The sequence below is a fragment of the Chelonoidis abingdonii genome, chromosome 1 (genome assembly GCF_003597395.2).
Source record: "Chelonoidis abingdonii isolate Lonesome George chromosome 1, CheloAbing_2.0, whole genome shotgun sequence".
Taxonomy (NCBI): domain Eukaryota; kingdom Metazoa; phylum Chordata; order Testudines; family Testudinidae; genus Chelonoidis; species Chelonoidis abingdonii.
In genome coordinates, this window is record NC_133769.1 from 313,159,313 (window position 1) to 313,174,258 (window position 14,946).

Here is a 14,946-nt window from a genome sequence, read left to right on the forward strand (position 1 = left end):
TCATTGGTAAAATTCCCATTATCTCCATTGCTACTTCTTAACGTCGTCTCCAAAGCAGCAAAATGAGATCGCACACTGTTTTTGTTGTAATTTTTTTAAATGAAATAATCTGATGGAAAACATCCTGTCTACTATTTTTCTAGGAAGTTAATATTAGTAAGGTCAAATTTGGAGCAAATATTTTTTTTTAAATCTTTATGGTTATAAATGTTTTTTTTTCTCATCCTAATAGATTTGTATAAAGGGTAAAGTGCACATATTCAAATATCTGAGCATACAGGCATGCCAGATTAAAACAGCAGACTCACTTTATCTTAATGCCATAGAACGACCACACTTGCAGCAACCTGTGGAAGAAAGGTAAGTATAAAAGACTAACACTGCATTCTTTGTTCACATAAATCAGTTCTAGCAGTCTGGAAACAAAATGGAATATATTTTTTATTCTTTTACTTCAAGAGTTTTCAATGTAGGTTTATGTCAGCTGTGTCTTTTTGAATAAAACTCCCATCTGAATTCATAATCTTTATTCTAGAGAAACCCCTGTATTACTTCAGAATGATTATAACATAATTTAAATGTAATCTTGATGTTTATTAAATACTACCCTCCACCATAACCATATAATTTGATTAAGATGTTTTAGTTTTGATGGACTCAGATTAGATTAGATTGATTTTTAAATATACATTGGTGTTTTTCGTGTTTTTCCCCATCATGCTATCACTACTGGGCAGAGTTAAGGTTTTTGAGATGACTTAACTGTGCATTTCCAAAACTTAACATGTTTGGATTTCTTTTACATGTAATTTTAACTCTGAATTTCTTGGATTGGTAAAGCTGAGTTTTGGGATAATGTGATACAATGTTGATCCTAATTACTGTTTTGTCTTTTTAACCTTAACTCAACATTAATAAGTTTTTTGTCTAGGGATATCCTTGTTTTTTAAAAAACATTTCAGACACACAGTAAACCCCCAAAAATGCGACCATAATATATCTCTAATGATCTGAGATAAGTAGTACCAACGTTAATATTTTTTAAAATTGTAATTGTTAAGAGCAAATTCACTGGTACACCAGAGCAGCACAAGCAGCCGGAACTGGGATTACAACTGCTTTGTATCACTAGAGCAGTGCAAGGCAGCCAAAGTGTACTGGTGGATTGTGCCTTTAATTTTCAGTTAGTTTATTGGTTTATTGTTACAGGAACTAGCGCTATATGAAGGAAAAGGTGTGCAGGGAGAACCCTGTTGATAACCTGTATAATGACATTAAATACAATCATTAATTATTTATCTTATTTGCAACCTAATTTCTTCAAACCTGGTGTATGCATAAGACTTCAATGAATTTTAATTATCAGAATAGTTTAAAAAGTCTTTGTTGTTCTTTATTAAGATCATTTGGGACAAAGAAAAGACTGACAGGTGCTACATTTCTTAAACAATTGATTCTTAAATTAATTTGAACTCATAAACTAATTGATAGATTTTTCAGGTAAATTCTCAACAATTCATCCTGTGCTCGGAGAGTAACCCCTGTAAATTTGGGGGTGGATATGCTATATTTATCCTATATAAAATAATTTAATGCTTGGTTTTAGTCTAAAATGAAATTCAGCTTTAGCTATGGAGTTGTGGCCAGTGGTATAATGGTATAAAATGAACATATAGTTTATTATGAGAGAGATCTACTTGGTCAAAGTTAAAAAGGCTTTCATTTAATTTATTCATGGGACATACAGCGGTATCTTTTTGTTGTATGTTCATCAGGGGTGAAAGTAACTTAAAGGACTTACCGGTACTCCAGAATCTTGCAGAGGGGGAGGGGCCTCAACCGGAAGAGGCGTGGCCTCTATAGGAAGAGGTGAGGCCTTTAAATCCTGGGGCTTTTAAATCAGGATTTAAAGGGCTCAGGGATTCGGCTGAAGCTAGGAGCCAGGCCCTTTAAATTAACCCCGAAGCTACCAGCTGCAGAGGTGGCTGGGAGCCCTGGAGTTTGGGCAGGGGTGAAAGTAATTTACATTTCTTACCCATAGGGTCCAATCACAAGCAACCCACCTCTCCTACGTACTTCATGGATCCCTCCCATTGCATGACATAGACAGAGAAAATAAAGCTACTATTACTACCACCAGTACTGTCTGTAATAAAACTTCACTATTGGAATAAGCCTGAAAAAGTGAAAACTCACTGTCACATTTTTCTCTGTGTCTTCCCTCCTCCTCCAGCCAGGCTGCTGACAGTAGGCTCCGTGCTTCTCCCTGCCTGGCATTCAGCAGCTGCAGGGGCTTCCCTCTAGCTTGCAGCAGGGAGACTGGCTGAGGGAGGGAGAATCCTGCCTCCTGCGTGGCAAAAAGTTGGCGGGCACGATGAGGTAGGAACAGACATTTGGATATAGCTGGCCTCGGCCCTTCTATTGTTAATCGAAATTGAAAACATGTTTCAACTGCCCAGATATGTTTGTGTTTTTATCAGGTGTCAGACCTTGATGGCTCACGCTTGCAGCAGGCAGGCCCAATAAAACAAAAAGAGATCTGACACTGCCGCGCATGTCCTAAGGACAATTTCAGGTGTTTTAAAAATCATAGAGAAAGGGGTGGGATTGGATATGAAACATATTTCTGTTGGTCGAAGACACGCGACGGGGATGAAGTCCTAATTTACACTGAATTTCAGTTTTTCCCTCCCAATACCTTTTTGTGGTTTTGTCTACAGGGACTATTTGCTTTCTCTGTAGAATTTTAGTTGTTTAGCAAAATTGGCTTCTTGGCCAAAATAAATCTTAATCATCATGACACATCGTTCCACATGTTGCACATGTTTTTTTTGGTTTGGTGTTGTTTGCAGTAAATTTCAAAGAGGATCTGCAGAGCAGTTATGGCCATATCCATGAACCTTTACTGGGAGGGAAGGGGATAAGATTTGTACTTGGAAATGGTTCCTGATTTTGATTATGTTTAGGAGATCTCCTCTCCGGGGGCAGTAAGAAATGCCTGCCATGGTCAACTCACAAAACAAAATGGGAGTGAAATTAACAAGGATGCAGAAAGGTCTAACTCTGGGCACTGGACTGGCAGGCAGGGAACAGCTGAGTTTAAACCTGTTCTTTTGAAGGCCAGCAATAGCAGGATTCAGCAGTTATTGCAAGCTAGAGCCTAGAGACAAGCGCTGCTGGGGAATGGGGAGCGAATTCAGAGGCTGTCTGCAGCCTCCTGGAGGAGAGAGGAGGGAGAATGGAGAACAATGTGACAGTGGAGTTTTCTCCTTCATTGCTTTTATTTAGCTACAGGATTCAAGGCTGTCAGCCAAATGTTGTATTTGTTGTGTATAATTAGTAGAGAGATCCTCATGTCTTGGGGGGACAGGGACTGGCCCTGCCATGGTCAAAACACACCCCCTTCCCTCGACCCCTTCCCCCCTGCTACTGTGAGTGAAATTAACAAGGAAGCCAGAAACCTAGCCCTGGGGGCTGAACCATCAGAGAATAGCTGAGTTTAAACTATTCTTATGCAGGGAGCAGGCTTATCTTTCCCTCCCTCAGTCAGTCTCCTTTTCTTACTGGTCCTCCGTACTGGCGCGTACCAGCTTACTTTCACCTCTGATGTTCATACAAGTGACTAGAACAGTGGGGTCCTGGCCCATAACTGGGACTTCTGTGTGCTACCACATTAATAATGATATGTAATAAATACAATGCTTGAGAACCTATCAGGAATAGCAGCCTTCTTCTACATTCCTGTGTTATACTTTATTAATTTATCACATATAGTTTAGCATAAGTATATCCTTTGTATTCATTAGCTTTTCGACTAACAAAAAACCGAAAATTACGGAAAATACTGTTTTCATGTTTCTGAGAATAATCTTATAGTAACAGCTTCCAAAGAAACACAAAACTTCTGGGATTTCCGCAGATTATTTCACACCAAGTTCCAGTATTTACGAACCTTAATCAGAGACCTGCTTTTACAAAGACTCTTAAAATTGCGTTTTTTCATTTTTATTCGGAAATATATCTAGTTGCTGAGAAAGTAACGATGTGCAAAAAAAATGGTGAAATTGGGCAGGATTACAATTTAATTTTTTAGATCACAAATAGATGGAAATGTATGATGTGGAAAAATGTGATGGTCAATGTATTATTCTAGGAACGTGAGCATATGACTAATATTATAATGTACAGTGAGTAAAGGCCATATATTAGGCAATGAAACTAGAGCAGAAGGTACCTGGCATTATTATGGTTTACCAATTTAAATAAGTAAACCTCAAGGAGTTTTTAAATTAATGCATGTCACAAGGGTACCTATGTTATTAATTACTTCACGCTCTAGGGAGATCCAACGCCCTTTCCTCCAACACTAATTAATTTTTAACATATTAATGCTCAGGTGTGATTCAGTTGACTACAGTCTGAGTTCAACTATTTTAGTTGATTTGAAAGTCAGTTTGGGGTTATGCTAAGCAATCAGAATGCTGCTAAGCTACCGGCAGTTTTTATCTTTGTGAACAAAAAAGTATGATTTAACAATAGATTATTTTTTCCTATTTTTAACCAGTAAGCTTACTATCTTCTTAGAGGAACTTGTTGAGTTGTTTGTTTAATTCATTTTACTTGACATTGAACATTTGCACAATAATGTTACCAGTCTTACTTCACATGTATTATATTATGGATTTGTTAAAGGACTGACCTTGGACCATAGATGCTAATGGAAGTTTTGGCATTCACTTCACTGAGATCAGGCTCAGACTCTTAGTGCACACTAAAATAACTTACTGTTTGCTTTTGTTTACATTTAGCATTGATGATATATATCCAAGTAAGAAGGATTCTGATTCAGGTGTTGGCAGTGATAACGGAGATAAACGTTTGTCAGCTACAGAGGTAACTTACCTGAATTTTTGCTTTTTCAGCCATTTTGGTTTATACTTCCAGTTGGATAGTTTTGTGGAGATGCTTTCTATGTATCAAAAATATGCAGCCAAATCCTGGACAGAAATTTCTACAAAAGTAAAAAGTGAAATGATGAGGATAGAAGAGAAACTTTATTCTATATACCCTGTGGAGGGGGCTGTCAAAACACTTATTTCAAAAGGTTTTAAGAATACATTACTGAAGAACAAAGGTTCATCATGAGTGGATTGATGCCTTTGTGATTTTATTGCCTATGAGAATTAATCATTTATCTCACTCTGATTGAAAGTTAATGGGGATTGGGCACCAAACTCCTTCAGGCCCCTTTGAAAAGATCACCGTAAATTTACTATTATTTTGCTTGCACCACTCAGATCTTCTTTTCAAGTTCATGCTGTCTAAAGGACACTGGAAGACACAGACTCTCAGTGTTATAGCTGCTTTGTAATGTTCTTGCACTTGGCTGTTTTGTTCTCTAAATATTCATTAAAACACATGCCAGGCTGGCACTCTGCCACTGAACTGGCATTTTTTTGGAAGCACAAAATTGAAAATAGAGCCTTTTGAGGTGAGTCTCCCCAAAGGACTAATTTGGACTTGGTGCAATTTTTAAAATATTTTACATTTAAAAGAAGAAAAAGAGAGAAGAGTGAACAGGACGGTGGGAGGCTGCTGAGAGAAAAGGGTACTGCAAAAAGAGAAAAGGGTAGGTCAGAGGTCGGCAACTTTTCAGAAGTAGTGTGCCGAGTCTTCATATATTCACTCAAATTTAAGGCTTCGCGTGCCAGTAATACATTTTAACATTTTTAAAAGGTCTCCTTCTATAAGTCTATATTATATAACTAAACTGTTGTATGCAAAGTAAACAAATTTTCAAAATGTTTGTGTCATTTAAAATTAAATTAAAATGCTGATCTTACGCCGCCAGCCTGCTCAGCTCGTTGCCAGCCTGTGGTTCTGTTCACCTAGGCCAGCAGTGGGCTGAGCAGAGCCTGTGGCCAGTACCCCAGACCTGGCTGGGGGGGCTTCAGGGGTCAGGGCAGAGGGCTGGGGGAGGAGGTTCAGGGCAAAAGGCTGGGGTGGGAGGGTTCGGGGTCAGAGCAGGGGGTTGGGGTGCAGGGTGCGGCAGAGGCCTCAGGGCAGGGGGTTAGGCAGAAGGCTGGGTGTGTGTGGAGGTTCAAGGGTTAGGGCAGAAGGATGGTGGCATGGGGGGGCTTTTTAGGAACTCTAATTTCTGTCTAGCTACTGCTGTCATTCTCTCCTGGTGTATGTATCAGAGTTCTGCAGAAGATGATTCTGGCTAACCAAGTTCTCTTGATCTGTAGTAGATCACGTGTAAGAGTAGGGGAGATCTGAAAAAGTAGTGATGAGTAGAGCTCAGTGTCTGTCACAGAGGTTGCAGAAGTCACAGATTCTGTGAGTTTCTGTGACTTCTGCAGGGGCCAGTGTGGCTGACCCCAGGGCCCCCAAGCAGCTGGTTCTGGGGCCAGGTGGCTCTGGGACAGCCACACCAGCCACTGCTCTGGCAGCCCTCAGTAGCTGGTGCCACTGGCCCTGTGCATCCACTCCCCAGCAACGCCTCTCCAGACAGCCCCAGCAGCACCCCACCCCATGGTCCCAGTACTGACATGTCAGTCCCACCCCCCCCCCACCTCCAAGATTTAATTACAGGTATTTTTAGTAAGAGTCGTGGACAGGTCATGGGCTGTGAATTTTTGTTTATTGACCATGACCTGTCCATGACTCTTACAAAAAATACCTGTGACAAAATCATAACCTTAATGATGAATGGCCTTCTGAGAGATTTTGTGATTTAGGGAAGCGATGCAAGGCTAACTGCCATAATACAAGCAGAAGCAGTTACTGATTTAGGCCAAAGTTTGCCTGTCTCCACACAGACTGACTACTGGGAATGAGAAAATAAAAACAAGAAGTGAGTCACAGGTTGTTCAGAGAGGAGACACTGAAGCACTGTAGTGGATTACTCTGGTATGATTGTGCTGCCCACATCCTGGAGGCTAAAATTCAAGGCTGTATTTTGATGTAGGCAATGAGCACTTACATTGCTACATTCCAAATATTTGAACTAGCCCCCATTACTAATAAAAGTTTAGATCAAGCAAACTATTGTACTGTTTTGTAAATGCAGATGAGACACTCTAAACCAGAATTTCCACTATAATCAGTTATCATTTCTTTTCCCTTTAGGGGGTTTCTAGCTAATCTCTCTCTCTCTCTCTAAATCACCCATCACTATTCCATCTACAAACATTACAGCCTATTTTCAAACTAGCTACTCACTCTCATATAAAATAAACATATGAACAGAGGAAATATACTGTATCGAATCAATATTCCATCGGTCACATATTGAACAATAGCCTGTACCAGATGTACTGGAGGATATGGAAAACCCTGTAGTACACAAAATTATGAAATTTCTTTGTGTCTCTATTGGTTATTGAATGGCCTATGCACTGAAATATGAATGATTCTCTCATTTTCTAACCTAACTGTAGATATTCTCATTACTTAGAGAAAGTACTGTTTTATATAAACATTTTATTTATCTGCTGCAGAGTGAAAGGCAACACATTTAATTGTTCTCTTTGGTATAGATTCTCTGTAGCATTCGTTATTTTATATATCTCTATCCTACTCCCTGTCATTCATCTCCTCTTCTCACAGGGATGTCTCCATGTTTCATAACCTATCTGTTGATCATCTTTGATCTCCATCTTTCTGCAACAGCTTATTTCAGAGAAGGGCACCCCATTTATTTACCAAGTGCTATTTTCTGTCATTACTCGCTTTTTTGACTACTGCTATATCTTGAACAGACATATTCAATGAAGTGTTCACACTTATGTCTGTGACTTTTTCGTGAGAGGATACAATTCTATTAGGACCCAGTAATGTATATTGAACAAATTATTCCTTGCAATATGCATTACCTTTTATTTCTCAACATTAGATCTGCCATCTTGTTGGCCATGCATCATCTTAAGCGCTTCTGAAGATCCTCCAAGTTTTTTCTGTTTAAGACTAAGCTACCTAATTTTGTCATCTGTGAAAGTTATCATCTGAACACATCAATAAGAGCAGCTGGATGTTTAGTAATTCTGAGAATTAGATCACTTATTTATGAGCTTAATGGTAGGCATATATTTCTGCAAATATTGTCGTTTGATCCCTGAGACTTGTCTGACTAATCTAAACTAAGCAACACAGTGCACTTTTTCAATATTCAGAATTGACATGTAATAAATATGCAGAGTGTTTTTTCCCCAATAACTATCAATCCAAAGTCCATTGAAGTCAATGGGACTAATTCTATTAACTGCAGTGTACTTTGGATCAGACTCTAAATGAAAAAAACTGTGATCTATTGTGCAAGCAGAAGAAGAAGCTGTATATTGAATTATTCACTGTATATAGCTAATCTTAAAACACTAGTGGTCTTGTCCTCATTGTACTCTAGCTAAGGAATTATTTAAATTGTTGTCCAGAGCTTTAGATATCAATAGCCCTGTAATTGGGGCTGCCATTTGGAAATATGTATAAAACACTAAATTAAAAATCCCACAGAGCCATAGTGAACAACTAATAACAGTGGACTGGACAGGCTGTTATTTCACTTACTGTTGTGGTTCTTCTGAGATAACCTCCACTCAATTCCCCAAGAGTTGAGTTTGACTTCAGTCTTGTCACTCAGGTTCCTCTATTTGGCATACAACAAAACTACCCTGAGTTTATCAGAGTCAAACTTAGCTGGTAGGTATAAGGTGTACCAAACATCCAAAGTTACATAGCAAATGTCTTCCTTAATATGCATTTATTATATAATGCATTACACATTTTGGGATTAGCTCAGTCACCTTGTGGGAAACAATCACTATACCACATGTACTGTCAATGCATGACTTACCCCTGGTCTACATTACGAGTTTACGTCAAATTTAGCAGCATTAGATCAATTTAACTCTGCGCACATCCACACAACGAAGCCATTTTTGTCAACTTAAAGGGTTCTTAAAATCGATTTCTGTACTCCTCCTGGACGAGGGGATTAGTGCTGAAATCGACCCTGCTGGGTTGAATTTGGGGTAATGTGAACACAGTTTGATGTATTGGCCTCTGGGAGCTACCTCAGAGTGCTCCATTCTGACCGCTCTGGACAGTACTCTCAACTCAGATGCAGTAGACAGGAAAAGCCCCATGAACTTTTGAATTTCATTTCCTGTTGGGCCAGCCTGGTGAGCTCATCAGCACAGGTGACCATAAAGTCCCAGAATCGCAAAAGAGCTCCAGCATGGACTGAATGGGAGATAGTGCATCTGATCGCTGTATGGAGAGATGAATCCATGCTATTCAAACTCCGTCCAAAAGACAAAATGCTAGAACATTTGAAAAAATCTCCAAGGGCATAAAGGACAGAGATTATAACAGGGACCCTCAGCAGTGCCACATGAAACTTAAGGAGCTCAGGTAAGCCTACCAGAGAGGCAAATGGCCACTCTGGGTTAGAGCTCCAGACATGCCACTTCTATGATGAGCTGCATGACATTCTAGGGGGTGCCCCTACAACTACCCCACCCCTCCCGGGCTACCTTGGCAGTTATTCCCCCCATTTGTGTGACGAATTAATAAAGAATGCATTAATTTGAAACAACAATGACTTTATTGCCCNGGGGTGCAGGGCAGAATATTGAGTGTGTGGCGGCAGTCAGGGCAGAGGGATGGGGGTATGAGGGGTGCAGGGCAGAATGCTGAGTGTGGGCGGGGGGTCAGGACAGATGGCTGGGGTGCTCGGCTCATAGGGGTGCTCCCAGCCCCCTGCCCTGAGCAGCTCATGGCAGGGGGGTGGAAGGGATATGCCCTGTTCCACCCACTTCCCCAAGGCCCCGTCCCTACCTCTCTCTATCTCCTCTACGGAGCTGTGTGCATGCTACCGCTCTTACTCCTCCCCCTTGCTAGGGCCAGCAGCTGATTGGCTCAGGGACGGAGAGAGGGCGGGGCTGGAAAGCACCACGCTGGGGGAAGAAGCAGAGGAGGAGGGAAGCTTGGCTGTCGCAGAACCAAGCTTCTGCCTCCTGCCCCCACAGGGGAGAGCGGTGGGGCTGAGTTAGGCTGGGGGCCGGGACCGCAGCAGGTGGCTGCATGCCACTCAAAATCGGCTCGCGTGCCATGTGTGGCACATGTGCCGCAGGTTGCCGACCCCTCGGATAGGTAAATTGAATCTTCGGGGGAGTTGAGAAGAGCAAGTGAAAATGGATGAATGGAAAAGAGCATGGGAGGGAAATAGGAAAAAGAAGGGTGGGAGATAGTGGGGAAAATATGACAGGGAAAGTAATGGGGCATGAGGGAAAATGAAGGAAAGGAAAAGGATGAAGGTTAGCTGTGTAATACAGCTCCCAGTGTGTCATGACTTTTGGACTTTATTTGGTACATGCCTTTTTCTTTTTTTGTACAATACCTGCCATGTTCTTGATACTAACCAAAGGAACCATACCATCACATAGTGCCATGATGAAAGCTTTAACTTCTCCTTTTAATTTTTATAAAGAGAATGCTGCCATTTTCTGTACTTCTTGTAAAGTATGGATTCTCATGGGAAAGTGGGTGTTGGTGAACCCGTGGGTGTGGTTCCCCTTGTCCTGATCCCAGACAGGGGCTCCCCCAGGGAGCAGCAGTGGCTAAAGCTGCTTTGTTACTCAGAAGTTGTAAATATGAGAAGGACCAGAAGAGGCCATGTGTCCAGTCTGCACCCTTTCCTCCCACCCTCCTTTGTATACTTGATGCTTGAATATGAATTCTGTTTGTTTGTTTTTCTTGTTATTCAGGCAGCCACAATTGGGAAATTTGGTGGTGAGGGTCAGCAAGACATGGGGCACACGTTTAGCCACTATAAATAATAATGACAATGAATGCAGAGTAAATCTCCAAAGTAATTGAATGGTGAACTTGCAGAAACTTGTCCAAGCTGCCATAGAATTTTTGGTCTGATTGATGGGAGGAATTCATGTCACTTTAAAGGAATGCATATTTTGCGACTCTGAACATGTTTATGCTAATTTTCAGTGCTCATATGCCTCTCAAATGGGTAGGAGAGAAGTTTTTTGGAAGTTATGCAAGGAGAAAGATGGAAGTCTAGAAACTGGATTTATTGTTAAATATAAAAACAAATAGAAACTATTAAGCACTTGTCATAAAGGATATAAATTGGTTTGTTTTTTTAAATGTTAGAACATTAAAAAGGACATCAATTGGAAAATATTTTGACAAGATTCCCCCTAGAAATGAAGCTGAATCACTGCAATTTTAGGCCAGAGTTTTAATAGTTTCCCTATAGTCCGGGGAGCATATATTCCATTCAAGGCGTCAGAATTTCCTTATTGCTCTATTTCTCCATACTGCATTTCTCATATGTTTGCTTAAAGTGACTAAGCTTATTAATGAAGTACTGTTATTCCAGAGCTTCCTGTGTGACTATAAATAATATTTTTAGAAAATGGGATGTCCCTCCGTAATTAAAATGTAGGAGGCCTACACTGGAAAAATTGTGTTAAGAAAATAGCAGGAGTGAAACAACCCCTTTTTCATATAATAGCACAAAGATTAATTATGTAATATTCATGTATGTATTCTTTCCAATAATAGAGAAAATGGGACGTAGGATCATGAATCCTAAACATGCGTAGTGAACTTAACATGAGAGAAGTGAATGGTATCACATTGTCTTGTACACCATACTTTGAGACCTATATTGTACATGGACATTTTGCAAAAAGTTTATAGTACATTGTGATTTCAAGTCCACATTTTGTAACGAGATCCATCCATGATCTTTTCAAACAGAGCCTGTTAAATTGGATTATAATCACTTCCACTCCTTTAAAATGTGAATGCTTTTACAATGTAGAAAAAGTTCACCTTTCTTACTGAGACCATCTTTACAAATACATCAAAACAAATTGACTCGTAGTTCCGTAAGATAGATTACATTTCAGTTCATTCATAAAATGACACACACAGCTCATTCTGTATTTACTGTTCTTTTTCCAAGTATGTGTGAGATTTTTGTGTAATTTAAATAAAAAGGGGATTTTTTTAAATTCAAATTAAGTGAAGTTTTTATTTCATTTAACACTGATGTACATTTTAGGAATCTTGTCAGATAGGCAGTTGGACACATACAGAAAGGAGGGAGAGGGGATAGTGGGCTAAATGAACAAATTACATATATTCTCTGTCTAGCTGGTCTGACCCTGACAGCATCATAGAGTTCATTTCTTTATAGCTGAAGTGTAGTCCTGGATACTGCCAGTATCACATATTCTCCAATCATGTATATTGATATGACAATATATTGATTATGGCAGCTGTGAAATAAATCCTGCTTTTCAACAATATCTCCTTTACAGTATCTTGTTCATCTTAGAAATAAAGGATAACACTTTGATTCACCTTTTTTCTTTAAAACTTCTGTCTCAGTTAAAATTCACTAGAACAGCAGCATATTTTTATTCCTTTAACAGTAGTATTTGAGAATTGCATTAAATATGGCATGTGAAAGTCCATTTGCTTTCTCTGCACTATTACCCTGAAGGATGTGGCATTGGTACTAGCACTGTAGGCTCTTCTTTGAGTGCTGGTCCCTGTGTGTTTTCCCCTGTGGGGACGCATGTGCTCCATGCACCTGGAGCCGGAGAATTTTGAAAGCAGTGGCTGTTGATCCTCATATGTGCCCTGGCTCACCTCGTGCCTCTGACTGAGGAGATAAAGAGTAGGTGGACCAACTGCCTCTCTGGTTCCTTCTCACCACCACATGGTCCGGGTCAGAACCTCCAGTGTCCAAAACTTTGGATTTATTTCTTTATTTGTTAACATGTATTTAGATATCTGTAAATAATTTTTAGAAGTTTTAGAATATATAAGTTTTATCTAATAGTTTATAGTATTTTATAATTAGTTACTTAGTCTCCCGAATCTTCTTGCCTGTGATCCTTCTCAGTCAGTGATGACCATCAATGCTGCATGTACTGCTTTGGGAAAATCCATGTTATGGCAAGGTGCAATATCTGCTGTTTGTTCCCCAGTCATACCCAGGAAGGGTGGGAATTTTGTCCAGGGAAGCACCTAATGGAAAAGGCCATGAGGCCGCAATTGGAACTAGGCAGGGAGCCCCTCTCAGGTACCCACCCTCCCCGTTCATCCATGAGCTTGACTCAGCAAGGAGTGTGCCTTCTCTCATGAGGCCTTGCTCAGGACTTCAGCAGGATTTTGTCAGGAGAACAGAGAGCATTCTCATAAGCATGGAAATAAATCTTCTTCCAAATCCACTTTGAAGAAGTTGGATTCAACCCTGCCTAAACCAAGCATGTCTCTAAGCTCAACCCAAAGAACTTAGTACATCCTAAATCTCAGCAGCGTGACAAGAGAGCCCACAAGTTTAGGGCTTCATTGGCACTAAATCATGATCTGCCAGCACCAATGCTTCTGATACCTTCAAAACACAAACCCTGGGATCCGCCAGTACTAAGGAAGGCCGATCACTGAGAGCATTGGTTACCCATGGGACAGTCTTTGTCTTCCATGACTGTGTCTCAAACTATCTGTATTGTGACTCCAGCAGTTTGAATAGACAGGACCTCTCTCCCTCTAGAACAAGCTGAGACCTGTGCTACTCCTGAGTACATCTTTGCTTTCCAGATCTGGCGTCTTCTACTCCATCAGGTCCCTCTCTCTCAAGAAAGGTTCTGACTTCACCAGAAGAGCCAACATTGGGAGGAGTCTGTCTCCCATTCAATTTTGGGCTGTGACTTTCCTCCAGCGGCACCATCTATATCACTGCTGGGCCTAGAATTCACTGGGAATCATTATTCTCTCCTCCAAAACACACCTTCCTGGTCAGAAGGCCTGGAGCAGCTTGGGACCAACATTTGTCTCATCACCTCCTCAGAACCATTGGTACCCCATGCAATGGGGACGTCTGAAATCCCCATTTGATCTATCTTATTGACCATACTGTGTGCTATGGGACCAATACCATCCTGCAGTATTGTTTCAGTATGCTAGGGAGTTGTCTCTTCTCTCCCTTGAGAGGGGGCAACCAGAACTGCCACCTGAGGAGAAGGAGTATGTGCCAAATCTGTCAGTTCCATTGGAACTGAGAAGATCGCCGTGTTTCCAATGTCTTCACCCCCACCCCCCATTACTATAAGCAATTCCAAGAACTTCCTCTTGTAGATTCCTCTTCAGGAGGTTCAGGATCCTCAACACAAGCTCCTGGACAGCCTCCAGTCCTCTGGCTCCACTCAAATAGCATTCCCTGTTAATGAAGCCATCCTGGAGCCATCTAGAGCAGTCTGGCATCCCCTGGCTACCTATGCCCTAACCCCTAACAGGACAGAAAGATGGTACTATGTCCCAGCCAAAGCTGTAGAATTTCTGTTCTCTCATTGGTCCGAGCCGTCACAGTGAAATCTAAGCAGCAAACCCCCTAACTGGTAAGGAGGGCAAGCTTCTCAATTTACTGAGAGAGGAGTTCTTTTCTTCTAGCCTCCAGTTCAGGATAACCAACTACCAGGCACTGATGGCTAAGTACGAATTCTGTGAATTTTGAATAGTTCGGGACTTTGCTGACAGACTTCCACAGCAGAACAGAGATCAATTCCAGGCTCTCATAGAGGAAGGCAGATTGGTTGCCAGAACCACTCTCAAATCAGTGGTAGAAACAGCTGTTACATCTTCCAGTGCAAGGGCTACTGCCACTGTAATGTACAGGGAGTTGCGGCTCCAGGCTTTGGGGTTTTCCAGGGAGGTCCAGAACACTGTTGAAGATCAGGCTGTTTAATCAGAAGACGGAGAAGTCCTTACACACTATAAAGGACTCCAGGGCCACTTTTTGCTCCCTGGGAATATAAACACTTGCCCCAAAGATAAAATTCCACCAGCAGCCATGCAGGCCTAGACTGATGGCACAACACTTCTACCACCAGAGACCTTACAAGCCATACTGTA

General features: G+C 41.0%; 1 protein-coding gene across 1 annotated transcript in view; it reads left to right on the forward strand.

Moving 5' to 3' along the window:
• Window positions 1–14,946, forward strand: part of LRCH1 (leucine rich repeats and calponin homology domain containing 1) — a 156,853-nt gene that overhangs the window by 58,814 nt on the left and 83,093 nt on the right. The window contains exons 6-7 of the mRNA XM_075065407.1: window positions 233–360; window positions 4,809–4,893. Of these exons, the coding sequence (XP_074921508.1) occupies window positions 233–360; window positions 4,809–4,893 (213 nt within the window). The remainder of the gene's footprint in view (window positions 1–232; window positions 361–4,808; window positions 4,894–14,946) is intronic.